Source organism: Lytechinus variegatus, chromosome 10, assembly GCF_018143015.1.
Source record: "Lytechinus variegatus isolate NC3 chromosome 10, Lvar_3.0, whole genome shotgun sequence".
NCBI lineage: Eukaryota > Metazoa > Echinodermata > Echinoidea > Temnopleuroida > Toxopneustidae > Lytechinus > Lytechinus variegatus.
This window is the reverse complement of record NC_054749.1, coordinates 7,583,054-7,609,074: the sequence shown is the minus strand read 5'-3', so window position 1 is coordinate 7,609,074 and position 26,021 is coordinate 7,583,054. Positions and strand designations below refer to the sequence as shown.

Genomic DNA, 26,021 nt, shown 5'->3' with positions numbered 1-26,021 from the left:
TATAGAAATAACCTGAAGAGTGTCAATTTGAAGATAACGATTTGCACAAACGCATAAATTAATTCCCTCACACATCTACTGTTTATAATGGATTATACCCATTTGAATTAATCAATCTATAATTTGACCGCTTAAAATTCCAAATTACCTACGTTTTTACGTTCAAAATGAAATCAATATTTATTCAGGCACGGGTTTTCCTTTCAAGTACAGATGTTTCAAGGAGTACACACTATCTTTCTCAATTACATATAATATATTTTGAAGTAAATGTGTAGATACTCCGGGCATTGTACTTCTATTCTTTTGGGTTTTTTTGTGTACATTGTAAAAATGCTGTTTAAGATTTTAAGCATGTTATTCAGCCCATCACTCTAACAACTATTGTTTAAAGTTTAAACAAGTTGATTAAAAATTTCAAACAATTACAAACTTTTAAATAACTTGTTAGAGTGACAGGCTTAAACAATTTGCTTTCTTTTTTACTATGCACATGATTTTTAAAATATTTATTTGTTGTATAATGATATTATTTGCAATATATATGTATCACACACAAAAAAAGTTTAGTTTAACCCTGTTTCTTTTTGAATTACCACACTCGCCACCAACGATCGTCTGCATTTTCATAAAGTTCAAATGCACTCGATATACCCCCATCTAGAGGCATTTGAATATATGGTTAACCAATCATGGGTATGATAACAAAGAAACTCTTTGATTTCTGGCCCCGCGAACAAGTAATTATCCTCTTCACTTTTTTACAATCTTTGCTAAGGACTTCTCCCCACCCGTTGCGTTCTTGTGATGATGAACTTGATGTAACCGTCGTGTTTTCTGAATCCTCCCGACATGCTACTCAAAAAACGATCATCATTAAAACTACTTGAGCGTTGACAACGCCAGCATGTACTAATTTTTCGTTTTAGGATGATAATCACATATTGAGACGGTTATGAAAATCGATACGAACGTCTGCCCAACATCCCCACCCCCCTCTTTCTCTCTCTCTCTCTCTCAAAATGGTTCAAAATGAAGTTGTGTTTACTTTTTGATAAAATTATGGGTATTGTAAAAGTTCAAACAACAAAACAATAACGATTTTTTTTCTGACTTCAGACGCGTTTTCTTATTTCTTTGTTTCTTTTTCTTTTCTTCTTTGAAAAAAAAAAGAAATTAAGAAAATATCTCCATTGCCATCACTTGTTTTATATGATTTGATGAGATTTATCTTAAGCAATTTTACAAAAAAACCTTTCCATTTCCCTATAACCGGTATAAAAAGTGGAATCAGCTCCCAACTTCTCTCTAAATATTATTCAACTGCATCCCGTTCTAAAAATTATTTAGGGCCTATTTAATGGAAAATCTGTAACATCGTCAGGGTTTCTGTGCTTGAGTTTGGGTGTGTCTGTTTGAACATAATGTGTCTGATGGTGAATTTTTACGTTGTTTCTTGCAAAATTTTTGGAGCCATTCTCTCCAAGCAATTTGCCTTTTATGGTCCTAGCCATATTTTGTATTATCTATTGTACATGTACAAAGTTTGATTTTAATATTGGTATTTTTATGGTTGAATAGATTGAATTGCATTGAAAACTGAATTGAAAAATCAGAAATATATACGTCGTTGAACACAAAATTTCTTGTGGAATACGGATAGCCAATGTACGCAAATATACTCTACAAATAAAAAAACATACATATTTAATATATGATTATACATTGAAATATCAGAATGAATGACAAGAAATGATTTTTAAACCTTAAAAAAAAAGAACGAGAGGGCGCCCCCGTAAGTCTAACCTCTTTCTCCTAGTATGCAGGCATACATGCACCCTTGGTTTTCGCAATACGCATATAATGCAGAGTCTGAAATAATGAGACTACACAGCAAAAACTGTGGTGTTAACCGGTGTACATAGAGGACCACACCAGTTATTTACACCAGTGTTAAATTGGTGGTGTTCGTTTCACACCTAAAGGTGTTATTACAACACCTATGTTTGTTACATTTACACTCTTTTGTGTTATGTTCAATCTCCAGGGTGCTATTTTTACACCTCAGGGTGTGGTCCTCTATCAACACCATATTGGTGTCAGTTTTAACACCACAGTTTTTACAGTGTAGATTCACTATGTAATGTGACTTTATTATTATATTTTCTTGAAAAAAAAATTGATACAATAAAAATGACATAAATGAGTACATTTTTGCATGACAATCGAAGATAAATAATGTATAAGATTGAAAATTGCATAAAGCATGTAATATAGGTAAAAATGCAGGGGCCAGCTATAAGCAGGTAGCTGCTTGAAACAATAGCACAAAAGCAGCCATGAGGGAGGGCTACATGGGAACCGTATTAAATAGGTTATAAATATATTTCGATAAAATGATGTCACGAAATAAAAAGAATGAAGTTTAGATATTAAGTGGGAGAGATAAGAAGTGTAAAATAAAATACAATAAAAAAGTCGAGTGAGTGCAAGTGGGTGAGTGCAGGTGATACGTTTAAGTATAATTGAGTCACGTCTTCATTCTCGACATCGTTTTGATCAAAGTGTCAAATTTGAGTCTGTACCTGCAGACTAGTTTCCACCAGTCCCCAGCCATGATCATTGACCACCGCTGCATGTTTCTCGACGGTGACTCACATTAATCGCTGCTCCCCCGCCATGCCCGTGGCCATTCACCAGATTGTAGCAGAGCGACGACATGCTGCGCAGCAAATTGAAACATCTTCCAAAATGTTAATCTCACTCTTAAAGTGTGCACTCTAGTTCAACTACAAGTTAAGGACCTACCACAGTTGATTGATAATAATTCATGTAATTCAAAAATATCACCAGTAAATTGACTGAACTAAGGTATTTGAAAATAAATGTTTTTTCCTCTTATTCCGTTGAAATCAACATATTTTTTTCATATAGTGAAGACACGTACTTTGGGTAGACCCAAATGATTACGTCGTAATCATTTCCGGTTGCAATGATGCCCTTGGAAAATATAATATTCAGAATATACTCCTACTCATCAAAACTCAGACACAAACAAAGGACGTACGATTGATCATATCTATCTACCGTATATCAAGTTTGATTAACCCACCATTTCCCAATTTCTCAGAAAATCCCGAGTCGTTGACCGGTCCAATTGGTTACGAAATACATGGTGATGTCACCAAATCTGAAATCGACCTTTATAATTTCAACCGGTCAATCATATCAATTACTACTGACAAAAAGAAAATTATTTAATGAAAACTACTGACCCGCTATTAAGGTGAGCACTATTTGACTTTTGTTTTTCACGCATTCTACCAAAAGGCAGTGTCTATTGTATTGGCGTGATTAATACTGATTCATTATTTTTCTTTCATTAATATGAATTGCGCTTTTTAAAATCGCATTACTCAGAACTCGTTACATGTTGAATATGATAATATGAATCTATAGCTCCGGTGCTTCGTTCATACCATGAATATCTGTACCAGCAATTCCCATTCATACGATACCACCTCTAATTATTTTTTGGTGTAATTCATCTTCAGATTTTCGGGTTGGGTGGTTTTCTTCCTAAATCGAAAGTAAAAGGGGAAAACGCCCCGTATTTTCTGACTTCCGAGCTCTCCGACAAAAGAATATCAAACCGTTTATATTAGAGTGGGCGGGGAATCGATAATGAGAAAGCCTGGGCTATTTTAGTCTATCTGGGTTTCTATAAAAAGAAACACCTGATGGCTACCCGGGTCGAAAATGGTCCTGATGCTAATTAGAGAAGATATGAAATCAGGTCTTTCCCGGGCGGTTTGGAGGGGCTCGCGGAGAGACTCATGCTGCGGGGAGTTGAGGCGCAGTCAGACCGCGGGAGAGGGGTAATGTCAGGCCCAGTCAGGGGGCAGCTGCGAGGTCCGCTCGAGTGACAGATATGCCACTTTCTTCCCATAAACTTGAAGGGATTAATAAATCATGATTGGTCAGAAAGAGAGCGAGAGGGAAATATTATGATGAGCTGTGGGAATGGTTATAGTGTGTTCTTCATGGTCAGCTCGCCAGGTGGTCCACATCAAAACCCATATCTTCAACCCCCTCTCCTGGTTCGATGTGGTCCGCATTGAAGAAAGGTCTGAATTAAAGTTCAAATCCAACGTCTACCAACCCTTAGACCTGCCCGAAGATGTCAAGTTGAAGTGGCAGAGGTAAAAAAAAAACCTGTTAAAAAATTTGCAGGAGTAAGAACTGCAAAATTGGCAGAATTATGTCAGGGGTAAAAATGGTGAGGTGAAAATGGCAGGGGTAATATGACAATGGTAAAACATTGCCGAGGTAAAGTAGGCTCGTTCGCTTCACTCCCTCAGTTGTATGTTTCTAACCGACAGACTGATCTATAACGTCCATTTCGTCTTCTTACTTTTTTTCGCAATGTGTCAGTGGAAATTCAGGTCATTCTGCGGTTCGTCTGATCATTTTACAAAGTATTCTTAGAAAAGGTGGAGAATCATGGGTAGGCCTATATAGCCTATACTGAAAATTAGAAGAAAGAATGGCGAGGCATTTAGACAAAGGGGTTACAATATGCCATACGATTACGCTGTAAAAACGCTGTTCAAAATTTTAAGCACGTTGTTTAAGCCGGTCACACTATACAACTATTGTTGAAAGTTTAAAACAAGTTATAGTATCAAATAAGTTCATACAATTTTGTGAAATTCTAAAGAATTATTTCAAAGTTTAAATAACTTGTTGAAGTAACATAACGGTCTTTAACAAAGTGATATATTATTTTTTTACTGTGTAGGGACCGACTTTCTCAAATATGAACTGTTAAATGAGCATAACAAAGATCGTAAGAGTGACAGCCTTTTAAAACTGTTATATCAATGTTGCATAAAGCTGAATCCAACATTTTAAGTGTTGGGTCGAACCGTTTAAACAGGGTGCTACTTAAGCACATGCCCGATTGCCCGGGGGAAGTAAAAGTTAGAGTCGGGCAAGTGTTTTGAAGTAAAGACCAAAACTATTGGCCCGAATTGGGCAAGCAAAATTCACACAGTAGAAAGCAAAAGTATCACAGTAGAATGACTAAAATTAGGGTCGATATGATATGATATTGACCCTATGGCAGCAAGATAATATCACTTTGGAAAAAGAAATGCAATAACAAGACTGACATTACCCCTCTCCCGCGATCTCTCAAAAGAGAGAGAGAAAGATCAATGGTTTACAAAACCGCAAATCTTTCTTTTGAAGAGGCAAAACTTTTATTCAAGGATTTTGTTTAGTCTGCTGGGCAAACCCTTCACTCGAAACAAGGGTCTGAATGTGCAGCCTACTCATGCCTTGTGTACTGAAGGCTCTCTCACTCAGGAACATCAAGTTTTGTATGTGCTAGTCTTCGCGTGCATGGAGGCACACTTGTTGATCAAAGTTCCAACGAGGGTCTGTGCCTGCAGACTAGATTTTGTTCGGGCAAGTGAAATAGATTTTTGGGCAAGGTGTATTCCAACTATTTAAAAATTTACTTGCCCGACTGGGCAAGCGCTTGTAAAAAGTTATGTAGCACCATGCATTTAAAGTGGTAAATGCAACAAAAAGAAAAGTCTGTCACTCCTCCAACCTTTCAAAATATTGATTTAAAATTTCATATTTCAAAGAGTGAAGCGGAAATGGAGAGCAAACACGAAGTGACAATTTACCCATACTGCATTTTCCTGATTATGTCCCCACCCATTACAATCCGTGTCGGATTGGCCTTCTGATCGGGACCGGTTACGATCTGTCATCTTCCGTAGATATAAACTAAGAGGTTTAAGAGAGAGTCCAGTGCATTAATAGCGATGACGAGCGAATCAGCGACATCATCATTTTCAGATAAAAAAATGCTCTATATGGTAGCGTCAAGAAATAAAAAATAAAGGGAAAATTAGTCAACTTAAGTATACACAAACGAATTGGCATTTTATCGTACAACCACTTGAAAAGGAAAACACATAAACCGCCATTTCCACTGCACTATCCTTGCCGAACCTGGTCATAATAAACACTCTTGCGGATTTCTTCTAAAACAAACAAATGGGGTTTTAAAGTATCTCTTGAAAAAGTGCACAGCTAATTGGTGCTTGTGGATAGGGTGACATGCATGGCGTTAAAGCAAACCTCTAAACCTACTCCGTATTTTTATTTTTCTTGTGTGACGATAACCCCCTCATTCAGATCATCGCCCATAGACATGGTGAATAATTTAAGATTATATTTAATGATGTTCATGATTTGAGATCAAATCTGTTTATTCAAATTGACTGTTTTAAAACTGTTGATAAAAATGAAATAAGTTTTTACTCCTTATAGAAAGAAATAATTTTTACTTTGACAAACTGGAATGGATTTGGCTGCGAAACTTGACTTTGAAAGGAGTAGCAAGGTACTTTATGGGAGTTGCGACATAATGGCCTTCCATAATAATAGAAATAGCCTCCCATAATCATTGCATTGTAAATAGCACTCCATAAGCATTGCATAAATTATGTTACCTTTTACGGGTGCAGCTTTATACTCTGTGGCAACCTTTAATGGACGCTGAAGATCATCATTTTTTGGTGGGATTGTTTTAATATCAATAAACAAAATCAAGAGCAACCTGCAGTCTGCTTGCCGCCATGTCTGACCGTCTGACAGAAGCATAACCTTGACCTTAAGATCTCTCGGGGTCAAGTGTGTGAGATCACGTCCGGTCAAGTGGGCGGGAAAACTTCTAAGCCATGGATTTGTGGGGGAGGGGGTTGTCGTCTGTTACCTGATAGGAAAAAGGGAGATGGGTACTTCAGATTTTTGGGGAAAGTATGTTGTTAAACGTCTTGGCTTAAAGCGTATTCTGAAATCTTGGAAAAGGAGGACTTGGAGGAGGAGGAGGGGGGGGGGTCATACCAATATGATCATTGACCTAATATAGGTAAGAGGCCAGAAGCCAAAAAGTGGCTTATTTCTTGATTAGTCCCCCAGGCATATTGAAGGGAAGTTCATCCTGACAGAAAATCTGTTTTAAAAAGAGTAAAAAAAAAAGAAAAAATCACTGGTAAAGGTTTTTAAGAAAATCCATTTTTATTAGAATTTCAAGTTGTAATTTGTCCTCGTAAACGAGCAGCTGCCTCATGGGTTATGTAATATAAAATGCATGATTTGTTTTGATATTATTTTTTCGGCTATTTCTAAAGTTAACTTTTTGTCAGGGTAAACTTCCCTTTAAAGAAAGAAAGGTGTTTTTTTTTTAGGACACGCATGGGCCTACAATAAGCACGTGCCCCTATTATGGCAATTTGTCAGGCCTGTTGGTGTAACGTGCTCGGGGCATCAGGAGCGAGATATTTAACGACCTGTACGATTCCGTGGTTGAAGTCACGTCTGATCACGAAGCCGTGACCGTACATGGTCGGAGGGGATTAGACCGTAACATATATTACATGCTCGGTGATGTGGTTTAATTCGCAGCAGAGTGCATCCATATGCATCGTCAGGCCCCTTAGTGATTGGTCAGGCCCCTTAGTGATTGGTAAAGGTGCGATGTGTGTGAGTGTGGGGGTATGGAAACTTGTTCTCGTGATGGAGAACTTACAATATTATTGAAATGATTCATTTACTGATAGATCATGCAGTATATTCAATCAATTTTTTTGTTAACACATAATAGAAAAATATAGGCCTAGTTTTCACGATTTTCCACTTTACCCCCCCCCCCCTCTATACACCCCCTCTCTCTTATACTCTATTTCATTCTCTCTTACTTTATTTTATTTTATTTCTGTCTTTCTATCTTTCTTTTTCCTTTTTATCTTCACATTATATTTCTATTCAGGATTCGAAAGCATATGCAGTATGAGCAATTGAGTCTTGGAACTCTTGTTGGAATGCTCTCCAGGGAGTGGAGAAGGTGCATACATTGTATGCGGGCATGCAAAGATCCAATGACTGGGGTAATAATATATCTGTAAAGCGCTTAGAGAGGTCGTTCTGATGTGTTAAGCGCTATATAAATGCGGAATATATTATTATTCATCATTCAATTTTTTCATATTTCTATCTTTCTTTCTGTTTATCTTTAGGTTAAAGATTTTAACAGAATTCTACAGAGAGTCAGGGAGGATGTGACTGTGTGACCATGACTTGACCTTTGGCTTGACCCGGAATCCATCCTATCCATCGACGTTGTTCTCACGGACCGATATCAATCTTCCCGTAATCGACCCATATACGGACATATCAGAATCATCCGGGTTCCTTCGGCTGTGAGAACGTCACAGGTAAAGCGATAGTGAAATGATAATGAAAAGGATAATGATCTTAATGATCCTGATAATAAATAATCAATGATTGTGATGATGATGATGACGATGATGATTGCGATGATGATATCGATGACGTTGATGGTGATGATGATGACAAGGACGATTATGGTGAACATGATGACGACGATAATGATGATAAAAGTAATGAAGATAATGGTGTCGATTTCGAAGATGATATTGATACAGTGATATTTTTATATTAATGATTACGACGATGGTGATAATGATTACGATGGTGATGATGACAGTGAAGGGGTGGACCAAAAATCATTGGAGAAAAACGGTACATGAAGTTCGGCGTCTTATAACCGCAACGCTAGATGGCGCCAAACTATATTTTGGCATGGTGACGACTCTGATCTAAGTGCCCATCTCATGAGGACATCCAAATTTTTGGATGTCATGATGTGAACTGTCCTGGGATCGTCGATTGTGATTGGTTGCTGAGTCTTGTTACCATGGTTATTATAATGACAAAGTTAACATATTTGTAACTCTTAATGAAACAGACTGTGTCTTCGCAATCACGTATTCTGTTATATGCTATCATACCTGTAGGCCTATATGTGCCGACTAAAATCACTGTTGACTGTCGTGGAGTAACAATAGGAGATAAATTATGAGTTTTTCTGAAATATTTGAACGTGGACACAACCGAAGAGTTTTCGACAACAATGACCATCAATTCCATTCATATAAAATAGGCTCATTATTAGACCACCTAACTATTCAACATCAAAATTGCAACAAACATAGTTATAGATTCAGATTCAATAAATTTTGTTGACTGTTGAATTTCCTCACGCCGTCAATTGGGAAAGCAGAAAGCCACATTGCAAAATGACAGTCGAAATGAATGACATTAATGTTTGACCGATTCCGGTACACTGTATTGGATATACATTGTGAAATAGTTAGTCAAGCATATTTTGACGAACAATGATTGGACAACTGTTGATTAAAACACTGACGAAAATGTCCACTTGCTAGACCTTGTATTACATATGGTAAAGTATAGCGTATACCAGTGAAACCTTCTTGTGCAATTGCACATATTATCTATTAGATGGTGATAATTCATTTTCTCCTTAATACTAGCACTAGCAATACAGGCTTTTCAAAACAACAGTATTCATTGTATTGTGTCTGAGAATTAATTTCCACTCACACCAAACAAGGATTTTTCATATTATTTCAAAAGAAAAAGAAAAATCTATTTTTCAATACAAATTGATGTGGCCTATTAACGAATTCATGATTATAGCACTGTCATAATTTAATTTCCGGACCTTTTAGTTCCTCAATTAAAGTGTAGACGAGATTGCAATGAAATAATTCAAACATTTATGCCTTTATAGAAGAAAATTATTGTGAAAAAGAAATCACCTTGCATATTTGACGCAATTGAGCACCTCTCCTAATACATTTCATCCTTAAACTATTAAAGAGGATTTCAGGATTTGTAAAATAACATTTACGACGCGAGAATCAAGACTGGTTTGGATTTGCAAGCTAAACAAACAGTATGATATCCCAGCAGGCGATGACAGGACGCCAGGGCAGCCTAAAAGGGGTATAATCGAAAATCATAATTTTCAAAGACAATGTTATTATTCCTTTTCACATTAACCTCACAGATCAGGTGTTATATTCGTTTTCTGTCCATTTATAGCAATTGATCCACTTATAACGTGCGTCACAAAATCATAATTGAAATAACAGATTGAAACTCGAATCCATGAAATATTCCGTGTGGTGCCTTATCCTGTAAGAATCATTATAGTTTTCTGTATTTCTCATCGTATTCTTAAAAAAGCAACCACCCCTCCCCGCGCAAAAATAACAACAAAAGCGAGCAAAAAAATAAAGAAAACTTTAGGACAATTGGTCATGCAGGAAAAGTCGAATTTTGTGTTTTAGAAAGAATGAAGAACATGCTAACCTAAGACCATTATTTTTTTTTACTTCCCTGACATTTGATTTTTTTTATATTCACTATGATCTTGACTTTGACCATCCAATTTAGATTTCTAGAATATTTTCCCCATATCTCTTTCCTAACTTCAATGCTTATTATGCCCCCTTTATCAGATAAGTAAAGACCCTTCAGCCCGTCAGGTTCAATTCAATCTGTGGTCTAAAGTTGTTGTTAACTATGGATAGTCAATTTTTACATACGTTTCAAGCAGTAGATGTTCAATTTGGTTACACTTCGTAATTCCGAAACACGTAAATTGCCTATACCTCGATGTTCGTTAATCCGAAAACGTAAAAGGGTTCGTTAATCCGAACATTTGTAGCGTTATTCCAAAGGTTCGATAATCCGAAAACGAAATAAGGTTCGATATTCCGAAGGTTCGTTAATCCGAAATCGAGATAAGGTTCTTTGTTCCGAAGGTTCGTTAGTCCGAAAACGGAATAAGGTTCGTTAATATTGCAATTTCGGACTAACGAACCTTCTGAATTACGAACCTCATTTTGTTTTCGGATTAACGAACCTTCGGAATTACGAACCTCACTTTGTTTTCGGACTAACGAAGCTTCGGAATTACGAACCTCATTTCGTTTTCGGACTTCCGAACCTTCGGAAATACGAAGCTTCGGAATAACGAAGCTTCGGAATATCCGAACCTTCGGAATAACGAAGCTTCGGAATTACGAATGTATGCAGTTCAATTTACCAGCTCATTTGACTCTCGAATTATTATTAACTTCTGGGGAGGATAAATAAGATAGCTATCTTCACCATTAAAGAATTAGGAAAAAACACAGTAAACATAAGAAATATACAACGCGTCAATACTTGGCTTTCCATAATTTCAGCACATTTTTCAACCCGACTTCAAATTACGCGGTTATATTTCTTCCATATATATATATATATATAACATGTATAACATTGCCCTGTAGGAAGCAGGGGTGCTTGGAGAGCTGAAGCACCCCCTGAAATTTTGGTAGGTGTGTCAAAATGGAGAAATGTATGGAAAATGACGAACATTATGTGTTGAAACTTTTTTTTTGCTTGTCAAATTTGTTGAGACTAACACACAATCTTCATTTTGTAGTTACCCCCCCCCCTTTTTTTTGGGGGGGGGGCTTGTTAAATTTGTTGGGAGCAAAACAACCTTTTTTTCCTTGTCAAATTTCAAATTTACTTCAGCACTCCCAGCAAAAACAATCGTTCCCAGTGCCCTGCAATATGAATTATTACAACTCTCTCATTCTCGTTAGAGAACCAAAATGTGTTATAATTTGTAATTTTAAGCAGATTTTTGGTGTTTCATGTGGAAATGAATTTTCATTTACAGGGCCTTATTAAATGACGACTCCAATGCAAGTAGTAATGGATCAATACTGTAGGTTTAACTTGGAAGAAATGAAAAGTATTTCTGCTTGTCGTTTCATTGTTGGACCCCCCCCCCTTCCCCAATAGGAAATAAAACTAAACAAATGAAATAGATGATTATAACTTGAAATAACACAATAAATAAACAAACATAGTAATTCAATTTACTTTTGCATAAAATTGCCATCTTTATTAAAACCGTGATAACATTACTGCTTCTTTTGACATTGCGCATACGGTAACAGTAGTTCGTAATGACATTTAATATTTTTAAGATTTATATATGAGTCATTGACGTATACTGATAGAATTCAGGACAAAAATATTTTATATAATACAACGAGCATAATCACAATTCTTTTATGGATAGGTCAAATTGTTTGAACAAAGAACGAAAAATAAATTATCAACTCGAAAAAATATAACGTCGAAGCTTGAACAATGAAAGTCCAGATGCTTTATGTTGGAACATGTAAGTTACTCAAAATCAACATGAACGAAGTCAGAAAAAACTAGGTTTAGAAATACTCTATCAAAAGATGATTTCAGTAGAAGAATTTTAACCAATACACCAAAAGCTCAACATTATTCACCCAAATCCAATTAAAATCCTCTCATCGCTTTGAAAGCCACATAACATCATCATGCTCGTAATTTTTATTCCATCACAACCGCATCTTATTTCCCCCCTTAATGATTAAAATAAGAAATATAATTTTTACATGTCACATAAACAAGAAACTTTTCGGCATAACCAATATCAAGTCCATTGGGGAGCCCTGGTTAATTGTCACTTCTGTGAAACTAACTGTCGTCTTCAAAGTCACGATATATAGCTATAAACTAGTTATGAGCCTGTAATTGGTCCATTGGGGGTGATGAGTATTTGCGCATGCGTGTCACCGTGATACCTGGTCATTGACCCCTTATTGCCCAGGTACCATGTGACGTCATCGTCACCAAGGTAACGATCAACAACCTTTGATATGTCCCCTCAAGCAGGGGCATAAGATAGTAAAGGCTTGCTTCATATAGGCCCAGGCATGGCCATCAGATGGGGCATGGGGGTATAGGGGCCAGAATATACGAAAATTCATTTCGGTTTACAGAGCAGGTGAAGCGACCAAGTGATTTTGTTTTTATCTTAAAATTGAAATTTAAAGATTTAGTGCAGTCTTTTTGTAGGTTTCAGGTGCACTGCAAAAACTCCGGTGTTGATTTAACGCTAGCCCGGAATCATTATGTCCACACCAGTGAAGTATTGAAACAACACCAGTTTGGATTCAAACCGATTCTGTTTTAATACTGATTGCTGGTGTTGTACAAACAGCTATCTTGTGTTAGACTAAAACGAAACTGGTGTTGTTTAACACTTCTCTGGTGTGTAGATTCCGGGCTGGTGTTAAATAAACACCAGAGTTTCTGCAGTGTGGAATGCTCATTAAAAGTCTCACCGCCCAATTGCGATGCTCATGTGTACTAAGATATGTAATGTTATCTTCTTACTTCTGGACGGGGGAATTCATTCATATCGATCAATCGCACTAAAACATGAAATTAATTAGTATGGATGTCTTTGACAGCGACAGTTTTGACTAATCAAGACTATAATGAATTTTCAGACTGGCTGCTGGTCGTTGTTATACGCAGGGACATAGGCCTGCTTTTTTCCTCTCTTTTTTTTCGGGGAAATGCCTTTGCCACATCAACATGAATAGATTAAATATTTAAAATAAAATAACAGTCAGTATATTCAGGAACACAATACTACTTGTCCTTACGGTACGCTGCAAAACGACGGTGTTAACTTAACACCAACCCGGTATCTATATCGGTCCACACCAGAAAGGTGTTGAAACAACACCGGTTTGGCGATATGCTAACACCAATTTGGCATTAATTTAAGCAACACCAATTAGTGTTAACTGGTGTTGTTTCAATGCCTCTCTGGTGTGGACCAATGTAAATACCGGACTGGTGCTAAAAAAAACCACCAAACGTTTTTTTTTTATCCTCGTTCATTCGAATTATAAATTTATTTGAAGTCTGAACTCGTTCTTTCTCGGTCAAAGTTTGGTTTATTTTTAGAGGAAGGTAACTCACCTGCCTGCTGTAAAGTGATAAACAGCGGGCGAGGATTTAGTTCCAAATATCACCGACTATTTACCTTTCATTTCACTAGCCTGCTCGGCTCCATCGGGGGTCCACTGGGAGTCATGAGAGAGAGATGGAGGGGGGGAGGGAGGGGTGATGTGAGAAAGTGATGAGAAAAAAAGGGTAGAGAAGGGGAGAGATGAAGAAGTAGAAGAAAAAAGAAGGGGAGGAGGAGAAGAAGAAGAAGAAGAAAGAAAGGGAAGAGAAGAAAAATGAAGAAGAAAGAAGGGGGGGGAAGAAGAACTACAACAGCAACGAGAAAAGACAGGAGAAGTAGAACAAGAAGCAGAAAGAGGGCGAGGGCGGCGACAGTGTCGACGACGAGCATTGTTATAGAGGATATTGTTTAGAGGAGTAGGTAAGAAGAAAATAAGAATTAAGAAAGGTAATGGATCATAATACGTATACATGTCTAGGGCATCTGCTCATTTGGCTATTTGTTCATTATTGTATAAATTTACCATCATTAAGAATTTGTAACAATGTTCAGGAGCAATAAAATCAACGAACATCCTCGTTTTCCCTCATATTGATATTCAGAGATATTCGTATATTTTTTTTTGGGGGGGGGCAAATGAAGCTACGTGACGACAACTACAGCTTGTTGGATGTATGCTTTTCAAGATGATAATGAGAAAATTCAACAACATCTCCAGCAGTAGCAAGGAGATGGTAAGGAGAGGGGGGGGGGGGGCAAGAAGGGGGAAGGGGATGAGAAATAAGGGGTTGGCGGTCAGTCAGTCACCTATCATCACGTGACTAACCTTCCATATCATTCAAAGCGGTGCCGACCTGGTGTCATGACCGAACCACCCGGACGGGGCGACGAATGATAATAATCAGATGAAAATCATTTACCTGCGCGCACAGAGACGTTTGCTGAAACTTGCCCTGGTTGCGTGTTTAATTTATTGCTAATTATTCCCTTTAAAAAAAATCTTTGGAGAATATTTACATTTTAATGTAGCGTTAGTGGCGACACCGAGCCTTGGACGGTTGCTACCAGATACGCCTACACTTCTTTATACACCTGGGCCCCGTCTTACAAAGAGTTGCGATTGATCCGATCAATCACAAATCATGAATAGTTCAGTTTGTCCAAAGCTAATACATCGGTCACATTTCCTCTACGGCGGCCATTACGGCGAGTCGGAAACAGCCGTTTTATTCATTTTTATTAAAAAAAATTACAAAACGGATGTTTTCGACTCCCCGTACTGCTGCCGTAGAGCAAATGTGACCGAGGTATAACCTCCTCGATTGAGTGCCTTAAACTTGTTGGCATCCAATAGATGGTTATTCGGAATCCGTGGTGAAATATTGTATTGGCCCATCCCTTCCTTGAGATATTCTTGACAGAGGACAGAATGTCCCAAAAGAACCCCGAACTTCCCATTTTATGACTTGGGCAATCAGAATGGGTCAAGATGTTAACATCCTTCCATTTGCGTCTGAGTATTTTCTCTTTTCATTTCCTTATCATATTTAATCCCTGCGGTCTATTATTTGTAAATGCATATTATGGACCCTGAAGATTTTGGTACTCGTAGCCCAACCCAGAAATATGAGAATGGGGCTAGGAAAGATCTGTCAACGTTAAAACAGGAGACTTTATCATAAGGTTGTACATAAAGCGATTTTTAAAGAGAGTGGGATATGTCTATGGGCAAGTCATAATTGTCGCTCAGTTAATTTCAAGCACAGAGCCATATGTGAATAATGATATTTACACATTGTTATGGTAGAGTACATGCCAAATTTTGAACGAGTTAATCAGAAAATAAGGCTACATTAACTTCAACTCATGGTACTTTTATTTGGGGAGGACTTGGTCTTTAACTTTGGGACGCTAGGGGTTGGGTCTTACAGAGATGGATGATCATTAGATTTCGTGTCTGTAGAATTAATCCGAAGGGGGATTCATCGAATGACCTCGAGTCCTTGACAGTAGACATGCATCCACCACAGACAGGCATGGGGGGGGGGGGATTGAAAAAAAATTGCTATCAATCACAAGTCCCAAAAAAATCGAACTTATCTTGCTTTTAAACCAATTAGAATTGCCCATTTGGCTTTTCTCACGTGTGTTTGACGCAATTCCTTCTGCACCTGGTAACAACTATGGTAACCCTGCTATATCGGTAATACTAACGCCTATACCATCATCGTCATCATCATCTCATCACTATCCTGATGCCATTCCACTATCATCGTCGTCATCATCATCGTCATCATCACCACCATCCTCCCACTGCTAACCTACTACTATCGTCATCGTCACCATCACCTCAATAACTATCCCGCTAACCTACTATCACTATCATCACCGCCATCACAACCATCATCATCATCTTCGCCACCACCACCACCAATATTCTACTGTATTCACTTCCTACCATCATTTTTGCCACCACGGTCGGCATCATCGCCACCACCAACACCATCGATCGTCACCATCACCATTATCCCAATATACTAATATCCTGCCATCATTTTTCAACACCACCATCGTCACCACACCACCAACATCCGATTACTAGACTGCTAATATGATCGTCACAATCATCACAACCACCAATATCACCAACACCACCACCGCTGTCATCATCATCACCACCACTAACGTCCCGTTACTAAGATGTTACCATCTTCGTCACCGTCACCATCATCGCCATCCCACTGCTAACCTACAACCACTGTCATCATCACCATCATCATCACCACCACGAATATCCCGTAACTAAGATGCTACCATCATCGTCACCATCACCACCATCCACCCTTCGTCATCATCATCGCTATCCAACTACTAACTTACTACCGCATTGTCACCACTGTCATCATCACCACCAACAACATCTTAAGCTGCTACCACTATCGTCACCACTACCGTCATCATCACCACCACCATCATCCCATTACTAAAGTACTACAATCTTCGTCACCATCACCGCGAGTATAAAGCCAATTATCTCTTCCCTGAGTCTCCTCTTCATCATGATTTTTATCATTGTCACCAACAATATTTATTGGCGTTAATGAAAAAGTTAAGAGACCTATAATTTTCTTCAACATAATGATTTGACGATGTGACGATACACATGTATCGATCTGTGAAGGAAAAAATAATTGAAGAACTGAAAGTAAAGAAACAAATGTACAAAAATAATAAGTTAAGAATTATTTTATGTATTTTTCTTGAATAATTTGATATTGAAGTTTGTTTACACCGTTCTTGTTTGAACGTTATAAATCAAAATTTTGGGTTACGTGTACTGCAATTCATTCTAGCCACGAAGAGATGTTCGTGAGCATTTCCACTCCCCAAAATACCAGTGGAAACCCAAATACTGCCCCTCGCTCCCACGTGGGACACAAACCCGCACCAGATCGGAAGAAAACAAACGATTATTACCCACAAAAATGGTGAAATAAATCCTTATAAATTATTCCTTTCCCCAGTAAGACTGACATCAAGATTATCTTTCAGTCTCATCTTTCGTCACACTAACTAGTCTGATTTCCAGACAGTGAGTATTTGAATTCTCTCCCATATTTTGCAAACTTCCTGTTGTAAATTTCTTTCATTCTTGGGTTTTTAAAAGGAAACTCACAACGGCGAAGCAGAAAGTGGTATAGGTTTGACGAAAATCACAAATGAATAGCGGAGTAAAGAAACAAAAGGTAAAGTCACACTCTTCGTCAGTGCCATGGTATGACCCCCCCCAAAAAAAAAGATCATACTCCGTTTCTGAAACAGTCGTGAAAAAAAAGAACACATCTGTTCTTGTATTCCTTCTCCTCGGATGCTGAACAGACTATTTCTACTTTAAAACATAATATTTGAGCTTACAGTATGGTGATAAATCTGCATGCTTTTTTCACATATCATGACTAGTTTAGTTTGTCGAAAGCTATACCTACTCAATTGAGTGCCTTAAACCCCTTTGCACCCAATAAATGAATATTCGGAAAAAATAAACGAGTATTACCCACAAAATTGGTGAAATAAATCCTTATAAATCATTCCTTTCCCCAGTAAGACTGACATTAAGATTATTTTTCAGTCTCATCTTTCGTCTGATTTTCAGACAATGATTTAGAATTTTAAAATTCTCTTCTATATTTTACAGATTTCTGGTAGTAAATTGCTTTCAATTTCAAGGAAATTCACACTGGCGAAGCATAAAATGGTATAAGTTTGACGAAAAGCCATCATAGAATAGCGCAATATGAATTTCAGGGGAAGGGAGGGGGCATCGCTTTTGAGTTTCTTCGAAAATTTATACGCGTTCCTGCCACTCTCCTCCCAAAAAAATTATGCGTACGGTCGTGATGATATTATATTTGTCTCCTAAAAATAAAATAATGGTTCAGAATGGTGATAATGCATGCTAGAGCAAGGGCCCGTTGCAGAAAGAGTTGCAATCAAACACATCTCTAAAAATCATGCGCAGTTTCATTTTCAACCAATCAACAGCGCGCATTTTTGACTTGCGATTGATTTTTTGACTTACGTTTAAACGCAACTCTTTCTGCAACGGGTTCCTGATGATGGCGGTGGTGGTGGTCGGGGGCCGGGGGGGGCACTCGACCAAAAATGTGGTGGGGGTGTGCCGCGGGCGAGACAAAAAACGGGGGCCTTGGAGCGGCCGGCTTATTGTAGGTCCTAAAAAGGAGGGTCCTCGGAACGGGCTTCGGAACGACAAGTGTTTGTGAAAACGGGGGTCCTTGGAACGGATCGCCAGCGTGTGAGTGCGTATGCATCCCTATGGAACGGTCATGCGTGCATGATGCAGCTAGCGCGGCCTCCGCCGGGGGAGCTCTGCAGCCGCTTTTCACCAAAATTCGACTCATTCAATGCGATCGGAGCGGCGTAACGAAAAATATGCGAAGCTTTGGAGCGGATTTCCCTCTTCTTTTTTCTCGATAAGAAGAAAATGCTATGCCTTGGAGCGGCTTTCTTTGTTCTTTTTCTCAACAAGGCAAAAATGCTATGCCTTGGAACGGAAATTTGAGTGTGAAAATGGGGGTCCCCTCCGCGGCACATACCCACTATGCATTATATACTGAGTGCCCCCCCGGGGGGGGGGGTTGATGATGATGACGGTGAATGTTGATAGTGGTATTTGCAGGGTATTTTTAAAAATGGCTCTCTGTTTGTTGGCCAAAATAGCGATTGCAATGAGCTTTTATGGATAGGTATCTTTTTTTGTGCCCCTGCCCATACTTGCCCCCCCCCCCCACGCCCTCATCCCCTGAATGTATGTGATCAATACTCAAAACATTGTCAATTGTCATCATTGTTCCAGCTTTTAATCTTCGTTGTTTGTATGTTTTTACGTGATGACCATTCAGTGCAAGGGACCATGTCGAGTGGGCGTGGATTTCGTTTTTCTGGTAATCGAACCCTGGGGAAGGCCCGACTCTGACGTCAATGTCGCGCTTGGTGAGTTCATTATGAACAAAGATTCCTTTAATACATTCGATGTCTGACCAATTGACCAGTGCTTGACCAAAACCTCTTATCGCCTTAAACAAAAGGCGAATGGAGATACAGATTATATTTTTATTCGAATGGATACTATTGTTTATGGAGAATGAATGAGTCACTGTGCCATGTAGAGTAAAATGTCACGTGTTCGAGCTATGGGGCGGGCTTGGGTGTTTCTCGTTATATAGGGGAGTTTTGATTATAATCTCATTTTCCTTGTCACCCGCCCCATCACATAATGAGGGCGATTCCATACGCTTTCATTGTTTTTTTTCCTGTTTGTGTCCTGTACGACACGGTATTATTTTTCCTTTCTATCGTAAAGCTTATGTAATCGAGTCAAGGCTTGTTAATAGGCTCTTGAAAAATAACGGTTGTCAACGTTAATGAGCTGAAACGGTGGCGTAGTGATTGGAGAGGGGGCTTGGGGCGCTTGCCTCACCTCCAAAAAAGATCACGGCCGAGAAAAACAATATATAAAAGGAAAGAAAAGGGAATATAGAAGGGTGAACTACATCATTTTCTGAATAGGATTTTCGTAATAAAAAATGTCGACTTTTTGCTCGCTAACTTCGCTCGCTTGCAATTTTTTTTCTAAATAAATTTTACCCGATACGCCATATCTCGCCCCTCATTATTTTGGCTCATTACGTCACTGAGATGAAAAGCGAGAGAAGTGGCCTATGTTGGCTATGAAGTGGCCTATGTTGGCTATGAAGTAGCCTACGGCAAGTATTTATTAAGTTCATCCGCTTTGACTAGAAGCCCAGAAATTTGTGTGCTCAATTTGAAAGAAAAAATCACATAGTTCGGCTCGATATATTTTTATTCTCTGTCCGAATGAATACTTCCTTGAATTAAATACACCAGTCCTATAGTCGAGGCGGCTGGGGAAGACGGGATGGGGAAAGGGTGTGGGAAAACAAAGGAGTAATGGATTATTGTAATTTCCAGCGCAAAGCGCGGAAGCAATTATATTCCTTTTTTGGGGGGGATGTTTCGTTCCGGGGAGCGTTTCATCAACATTTTCGTCCGAAAAGTTGTCAGGTCTGACAACTTTTCATGATTATGATTGCCTGAAAGGCACTGTTATCATAGTAACTTTCGGATAAAATGGGATTTGTCGGAGAAAACGTCTGACAAGCCCTTTCATGAAACGCTCCCCGGGATTCTATTCCTTTAAGAAAAAACCCCACAAACCTTATTTCTTTCATTTTGTCCCTTTGCTTTCCTTTTATCCTCATTTTACCCAATAATGGCGAGATAGGGGAGGCATGCCTTGGCTACGTGTGTTAAGGCCCTAAACCGTAAATTGCACCTAAACCGCAAATCGCCGCCTAAGCTTGTAGAAAAAAAGTATTATTGAAACGAAGGACCTTGGATGAGTGGTTTCACTCCCCTGGTAACATTTAGTATTAAAGTTTGAAAATTTTTGAAAATAAGCTACTATTACTACTACTACTACTACCACTACTACTACTACTACTCCTACTCCTATACTACTACTACTACTACTACTACTACTACTCCTACTCCTACTACTACTACTACTAAAACTACTACTACTACTACTCTTACTGCTACTACTACTACTCTTACTGCTACTACTACTTCTACTGCTACTCCAACTACTACTACTACTACTACTATACTACTACTACTACTACTACTACTCCTACTCCTACTACTACTACTACTACTACTACTACTAAAACTACTACTACTACTACTACTACTACTACTACTACTCTTACTGCTACTACTACTTCTACTACTGCTACTCCTACTACTACTACTACTACTACTCCTACTCCTACTACTACTCCTAATACTACTACTACTACTACTACTACTACTACTACTAAAACTACTACTACTACTACTCTTACTGCTACTACTACTACTACTACTACTACTAAAACTACTACTACTACTACTCTTACTGCTACTACTACTTCTACTACTGCTACTCCTACTACTACTACTACTACTACTACTACTACTACTCCTACTCCTACTACTACTCCTAATACTACTACTAATACTACTACTACTACTACTACTACTACTACTACTACTACTGAAACTACTACTACTACTCTTACTGCTACTACTACTACTACTACTACTAAAACTACTACTCTTACTGCTACTACTACTTCTACTACTGCTACTCCTACTACTACTACTCCTACTACTACTCCTACTACTACTACTACTACTTAAACTACTACTACTCTTACTGCTACTACTACTTCTACTACTGCTACTCCTACTACTTCTACTACTACTACTATTTCGTAAGGCCCTAAACCGCAAATTGCACCTAAACCGCAAATTGCCGCCTAAGCATGTAGAATATTAACAAGGACTGTGTGCGCGTAAGAGGCGTGAACACAGAGGGCGGCAAACATAAATCGCAGAAGGATAGAGGTTGAAGAGGAATTAGAACTAGGGCGCTGATCTCATTTTTATGAGAAATGTTGTTGTTGATCCCTTTGTTGATACACGTATTTATTTATTTGTTTATTTATTTAAATATTTTACCAGGGTGCTCATTCAACATAAAGTTGGTCTCCCATGGGGCCCTAAAAGGCTATCATTATTGTTCTTTTTGTTTGTTGGTTTTGGACTCTTGGTTATGGTGGGAGTTGGGCAACTTGGGCTGTACATAGTGCCGTTTTTTGTGTGTGTTTTTTTTTTGTGTATCCCTAATTCTCCCCTAGTATAATCTAACGCCTGTAGGTTTAAGCAAAGGAAAAGGAAAAGGGAAGAAATGAAAGGCGGAAAATAAAGAAAGAATCGCTATAAATAATTTTTTAAATATTTATTATAATCTTTTTAAAACTTTAATACAAAATGTTACGAGGGTAATGAAGCCATGTACTCATATTATTATAGTCATAATCAGTACGAAATGATAGTAGTAGTAGCAGTAAGAGTAGTAGTAGTAGTAGTAGTAGTAAGAGTAGTAGTAGTAGTAGTTTTAGTAGTAGTAGTAGTAGTAGTAGTAGGAGTAGTAGGAGTAGGAGTAGGAGTAGGAGTAGTAGTAGTAGTAGTAGTAGTAGCAGTATAAGAGTAGTAGTAGTAGTAGTTTTAGTAGTAGTAGTAGTAGTAGTAGTAGTAGGAGTAGTAGTAGGAGTAGGAGTAGTAGTAGTAGTAGTAGTAGTAGTAGTAGTAGTAGTAGGAGTAGGAGTAGTAGTAGTGGTAGTGGTAGTAGAAGTAGTAGGAGTAGCAGTAGTAGAAGTAGTAGTAGCAGTAAGAGTAGTAGTAGTAGTAGCAGTAAGAGTAGTAGTAGTTGTAGTTTTAGTAGTAGTAGTAGTAGGAGTAGTAGTAGGAGTAGGAGTAGTAGTAGGAGTAGGAGTAGTAGTAGTAGTAGTAGTAGTAGTAGTAGTAGTAGTAGTAGTAGTAGTATAGGAGTAGGAGTAGTAGTAGTGGTAGTAGTAGTAGTAATAGAAGCTTATTTTCAAAAATTTTCAAACTTTAATACTAAATGTTACCAGGGGAGTGAAACCACTCATCCAAGGTCCTTCGTTTCAAAAATACTTTTTTTCTACAAGCTTAGGCGGCGATTTGCCGTTTAGGTGCAATTTGCGGTTTAGGGCCTTAACATACGTGCCTGACCACTTTTGCTTTTCATGAAATTGGTGTCGAAGGCCTATTTACAATACTTTTTGAAAAGTTTTCTATTTTAAATATGAGAGGGTTTTCCGTGCTTTGCTTGAGAAGGGAAATCTCATTCCTTGCACATCCTTTTCATATTCTTGTGCACCATTTTCCTCGACGTAGTCCAGTTAATCTTAGAAAAATAAATTAAATGAGAGCGGGTACAAGGGGGGGGGGGCGAGGGACGGGCCCTTAGGATAGGGGGCGGAAAGGTGAAAGTTGACGTCGATGGGGCTTCCCAAAGGGGCTTCCCCTGATTGCGCGCAATTATTATGTTGACCCACGCGCAATGCGCGTTTACATTATATAGCCTCGACGCGCCCTAATTTAAATTATCAATGCAAATATCGCATTCGAGAATGATTTTATACCCGATTTTCTCAGTTTTCATATTCGCAAAGAGGTTGCTCTCGCCCGATCCGTCGTCATGTTCAAATCAGTCCGACGAGCCGTGGTCCAGGGAGTGGAGAAGACATGGCACACGTTCGCTTCTCATGGAGAGGGCCGAGGCGACAGCCAGTGGGAGGGGGAAACCAACCGATTCAAGAGGGAGGTTCTTATTACCAGCAAGGATCTTGGAGTAGGGACAGACCCGGATGTTATGCTTGATGCCATCCGGAGGATAGGACATCTAGCTTGGGCTGGTATGTCGATATTAATTATCATCATCATTCGTTCTGTTTTTATTCTTAGAATTAATTTCAAATTAGAGCATGAAGATTTCTTTTTTTTTCGCTCCATGTTCGACAGGGTTTAAATCTTCATCCCGCGCCGGACGCGCCTCCTGAGTGAATGGGGGAGGGGCCCATACACTTTTTAGCAGATAAAACGATAACATCTTCTTTTGCTCCTACTTTATTCAACATACAACAAATAGATCTTGATCTGCAAATGATTGTGTCACTCGGGCACATAAAATTAAAACACGTTTTGTTCTTACTTTCGGCAACCGCAACATATAAAAAAAAATAGATCTGAAATAATTGTGTGAGTTTGTGCTACGTATTTTTTTTTAAGTTTAGGCCTAATTGTAAACGATTGATGATATTGCTGGCAAATTATCGGATTGGCTTCTGCCCCAGGCAAACAACCCACAGATATGTACAACTGTTTGCTTGGTCATTAACATTATATCTTTATAATACATCGATTTCTTCCACGTTTTCTTCTCTTTATCCTCCTTTTTCTGTCTATTTTTCCTTTCTTCTCCTCACCCTCCTACTACTTTTTTCTCATCATTCTCCTCTTTCTCTTCTTCGTTCTTTTTCTCCTCGCTCTCTTTCTCGTTCTCCTCTTTCTCTTCTTCCCCTTCTACTTTTTCACTTCATCCCCTCCTCTTTCTTATCCATCTCCGATACTCCATCTCCGATACTCCTCCCACTGACTCACATTTCTCACTGCCCTGTCCTTCCTTGCTTCCTCTCCCCTACCCTTCCCATACATTTACTCTCTTTCTTTACCCCCTCCTGGATCGCTCAGGTGGTCCAGACGCAGCAAAGGCCGCCGCTTCCTCCCTGGACCTCCTGCTCAGCTACCTCTCCGATCGGGAGACCAGCATCAGGATTCGTACGCAGATCGTGCGGTCCCTCAGCGAGATCTACCGAGGTCATCGCGACCACGGGGAAAAGTTCCGATCCATGGGCGTGATCACCGTCCTCGCCGACCTCCTGAAGAAGTACAACGATTCGGCGTTGCTCCGCTGGTGTTGCTACACTCTCTTCACGATGTGCGCAGGCTCACTGGTCAACGTGGGATTGGTGGAAGCACATGATTTGAAGGTATACATTTTTTCTATAAACGGCAGGGAAGGGAGGGGGTGTCATGGGTTAATAGGAGCAAGAAGACCCACAAAATGTTAAAAGTCACTGATTTTTTTTTCTTCAAAAAGAGCCATTTTCAAATGATATTTCTGCCCATGCATAGATCAAGGTGGATTTCTGAGCAGCCCTTGTGAATCCAATATTTGTTTTTTTTTACACAAAAGGGGGGGGGGATGCCACCTTTTTCTTATTAAGGGCATGAAGGGGCAAGAATTGTGACTGCACTTTCTGATTTCACTCTACTACAATCTCATAAGGGGGAAGGGGTCGATCATTTCAATCTTGGACCATTTCTATAACTAAACTTCCAAAAGACATCCAAAATACAACCCCCCGGCCCCCCCCCAAAAAAAATGCCCCTCTATATTGTTCAATAAATTTCAAAATGCTGTGTTATTGTGTACTAGAAACCTTATTTCATTTTCTGACTTCTACGAAAATTTTAATTTCTTAAATCTGTCTCCATTGCATTTAGACCCATTTTCAAACAACTAATGTTTTTCAACTTCTAATCCAATTTCACAAATGTGAACAGGAAAACTTCACTGTTCTGGCGAGCTTGTCTTGGAAGGGCTGGCCGAAAAACTATGCTCGGATGATGCTGCTGATGGTGGGATATGCCAAAGAGGAAGAATTTAAAGAGACGGAGGAGGAGGAGGAAGATGAAGAAGCAAGCGATCATCCAATGCCCCTGAAAGACATCCTGAAAGGCAGGAGAACAGCAGAGATGAGCGTCATCAAGAAGAAGTCCTTGGACGTTCCTGCGCTCTGAATGAACCAGAATCCCGGGAGTTTTTGTTTTGCGACACATGGAGGGTTCAAGGACACAATGAATGTATAGAAAACTCTTGTTAAATAACAAGAATAAGCTGGGAGGTCTTTGTCATGAAATGGTGAAGACAACAGCAGTTTCATCCTTTCGGAGCTGACAAAAAGAACTGCAAATATGTTGTTTGTCCAGAGTTCAGGACGAACCAATTTCGACAAGGATTTCTTGGATGTTCTGTCACGAAGGGCATTTGACAATACATATCTATATTTCTCAAACCCTCAGAACGTTGCAGAGTGAAAATACACAGCACTGTTCTACGAGACCTTCAATAGTCTATGTTCAAGGATATCATTGAATTGTCTTCTTGGGCTATCTTGCCAAGATATTTCATACACCCCAATTCTCTGTATTACACAAGAAATGCAAA

General features: G+C 38.8%; 1 protein-coding gene across 1 annotated transcript in view; it reads left to right on the top strand.

Moving 5' to 3' along the window:
* The window catches only part of LOC121423296, a 39,096-nt gene extending 13,075 nt beyond the window's left edge, over nt 1-26,021 (top strand). The window contains exons 2-5 of the mRNA XM_041618636.1: nt 8,100-8,297; nt 23,387-23,646; nt 24,482-24,780; nt 25,358-26,021. Of these exons, the coding sequence (XP_041474570.1) occupies nt 23,430-23,646; nt 24,482-24,780; nt 25,358-25,594 (753 nt within the window). The 5' untranslated portion in view covers nt 8,100-8,297; nt 23,387-23,429 and the 3' untranslated portion in view covers nt 25,595-26,021. The remainder of the gene's footprint in view (nt 1-8,099; nt 8,298-23,386; nt 23,647-24,481; nt 24,781-25,357) is intronic.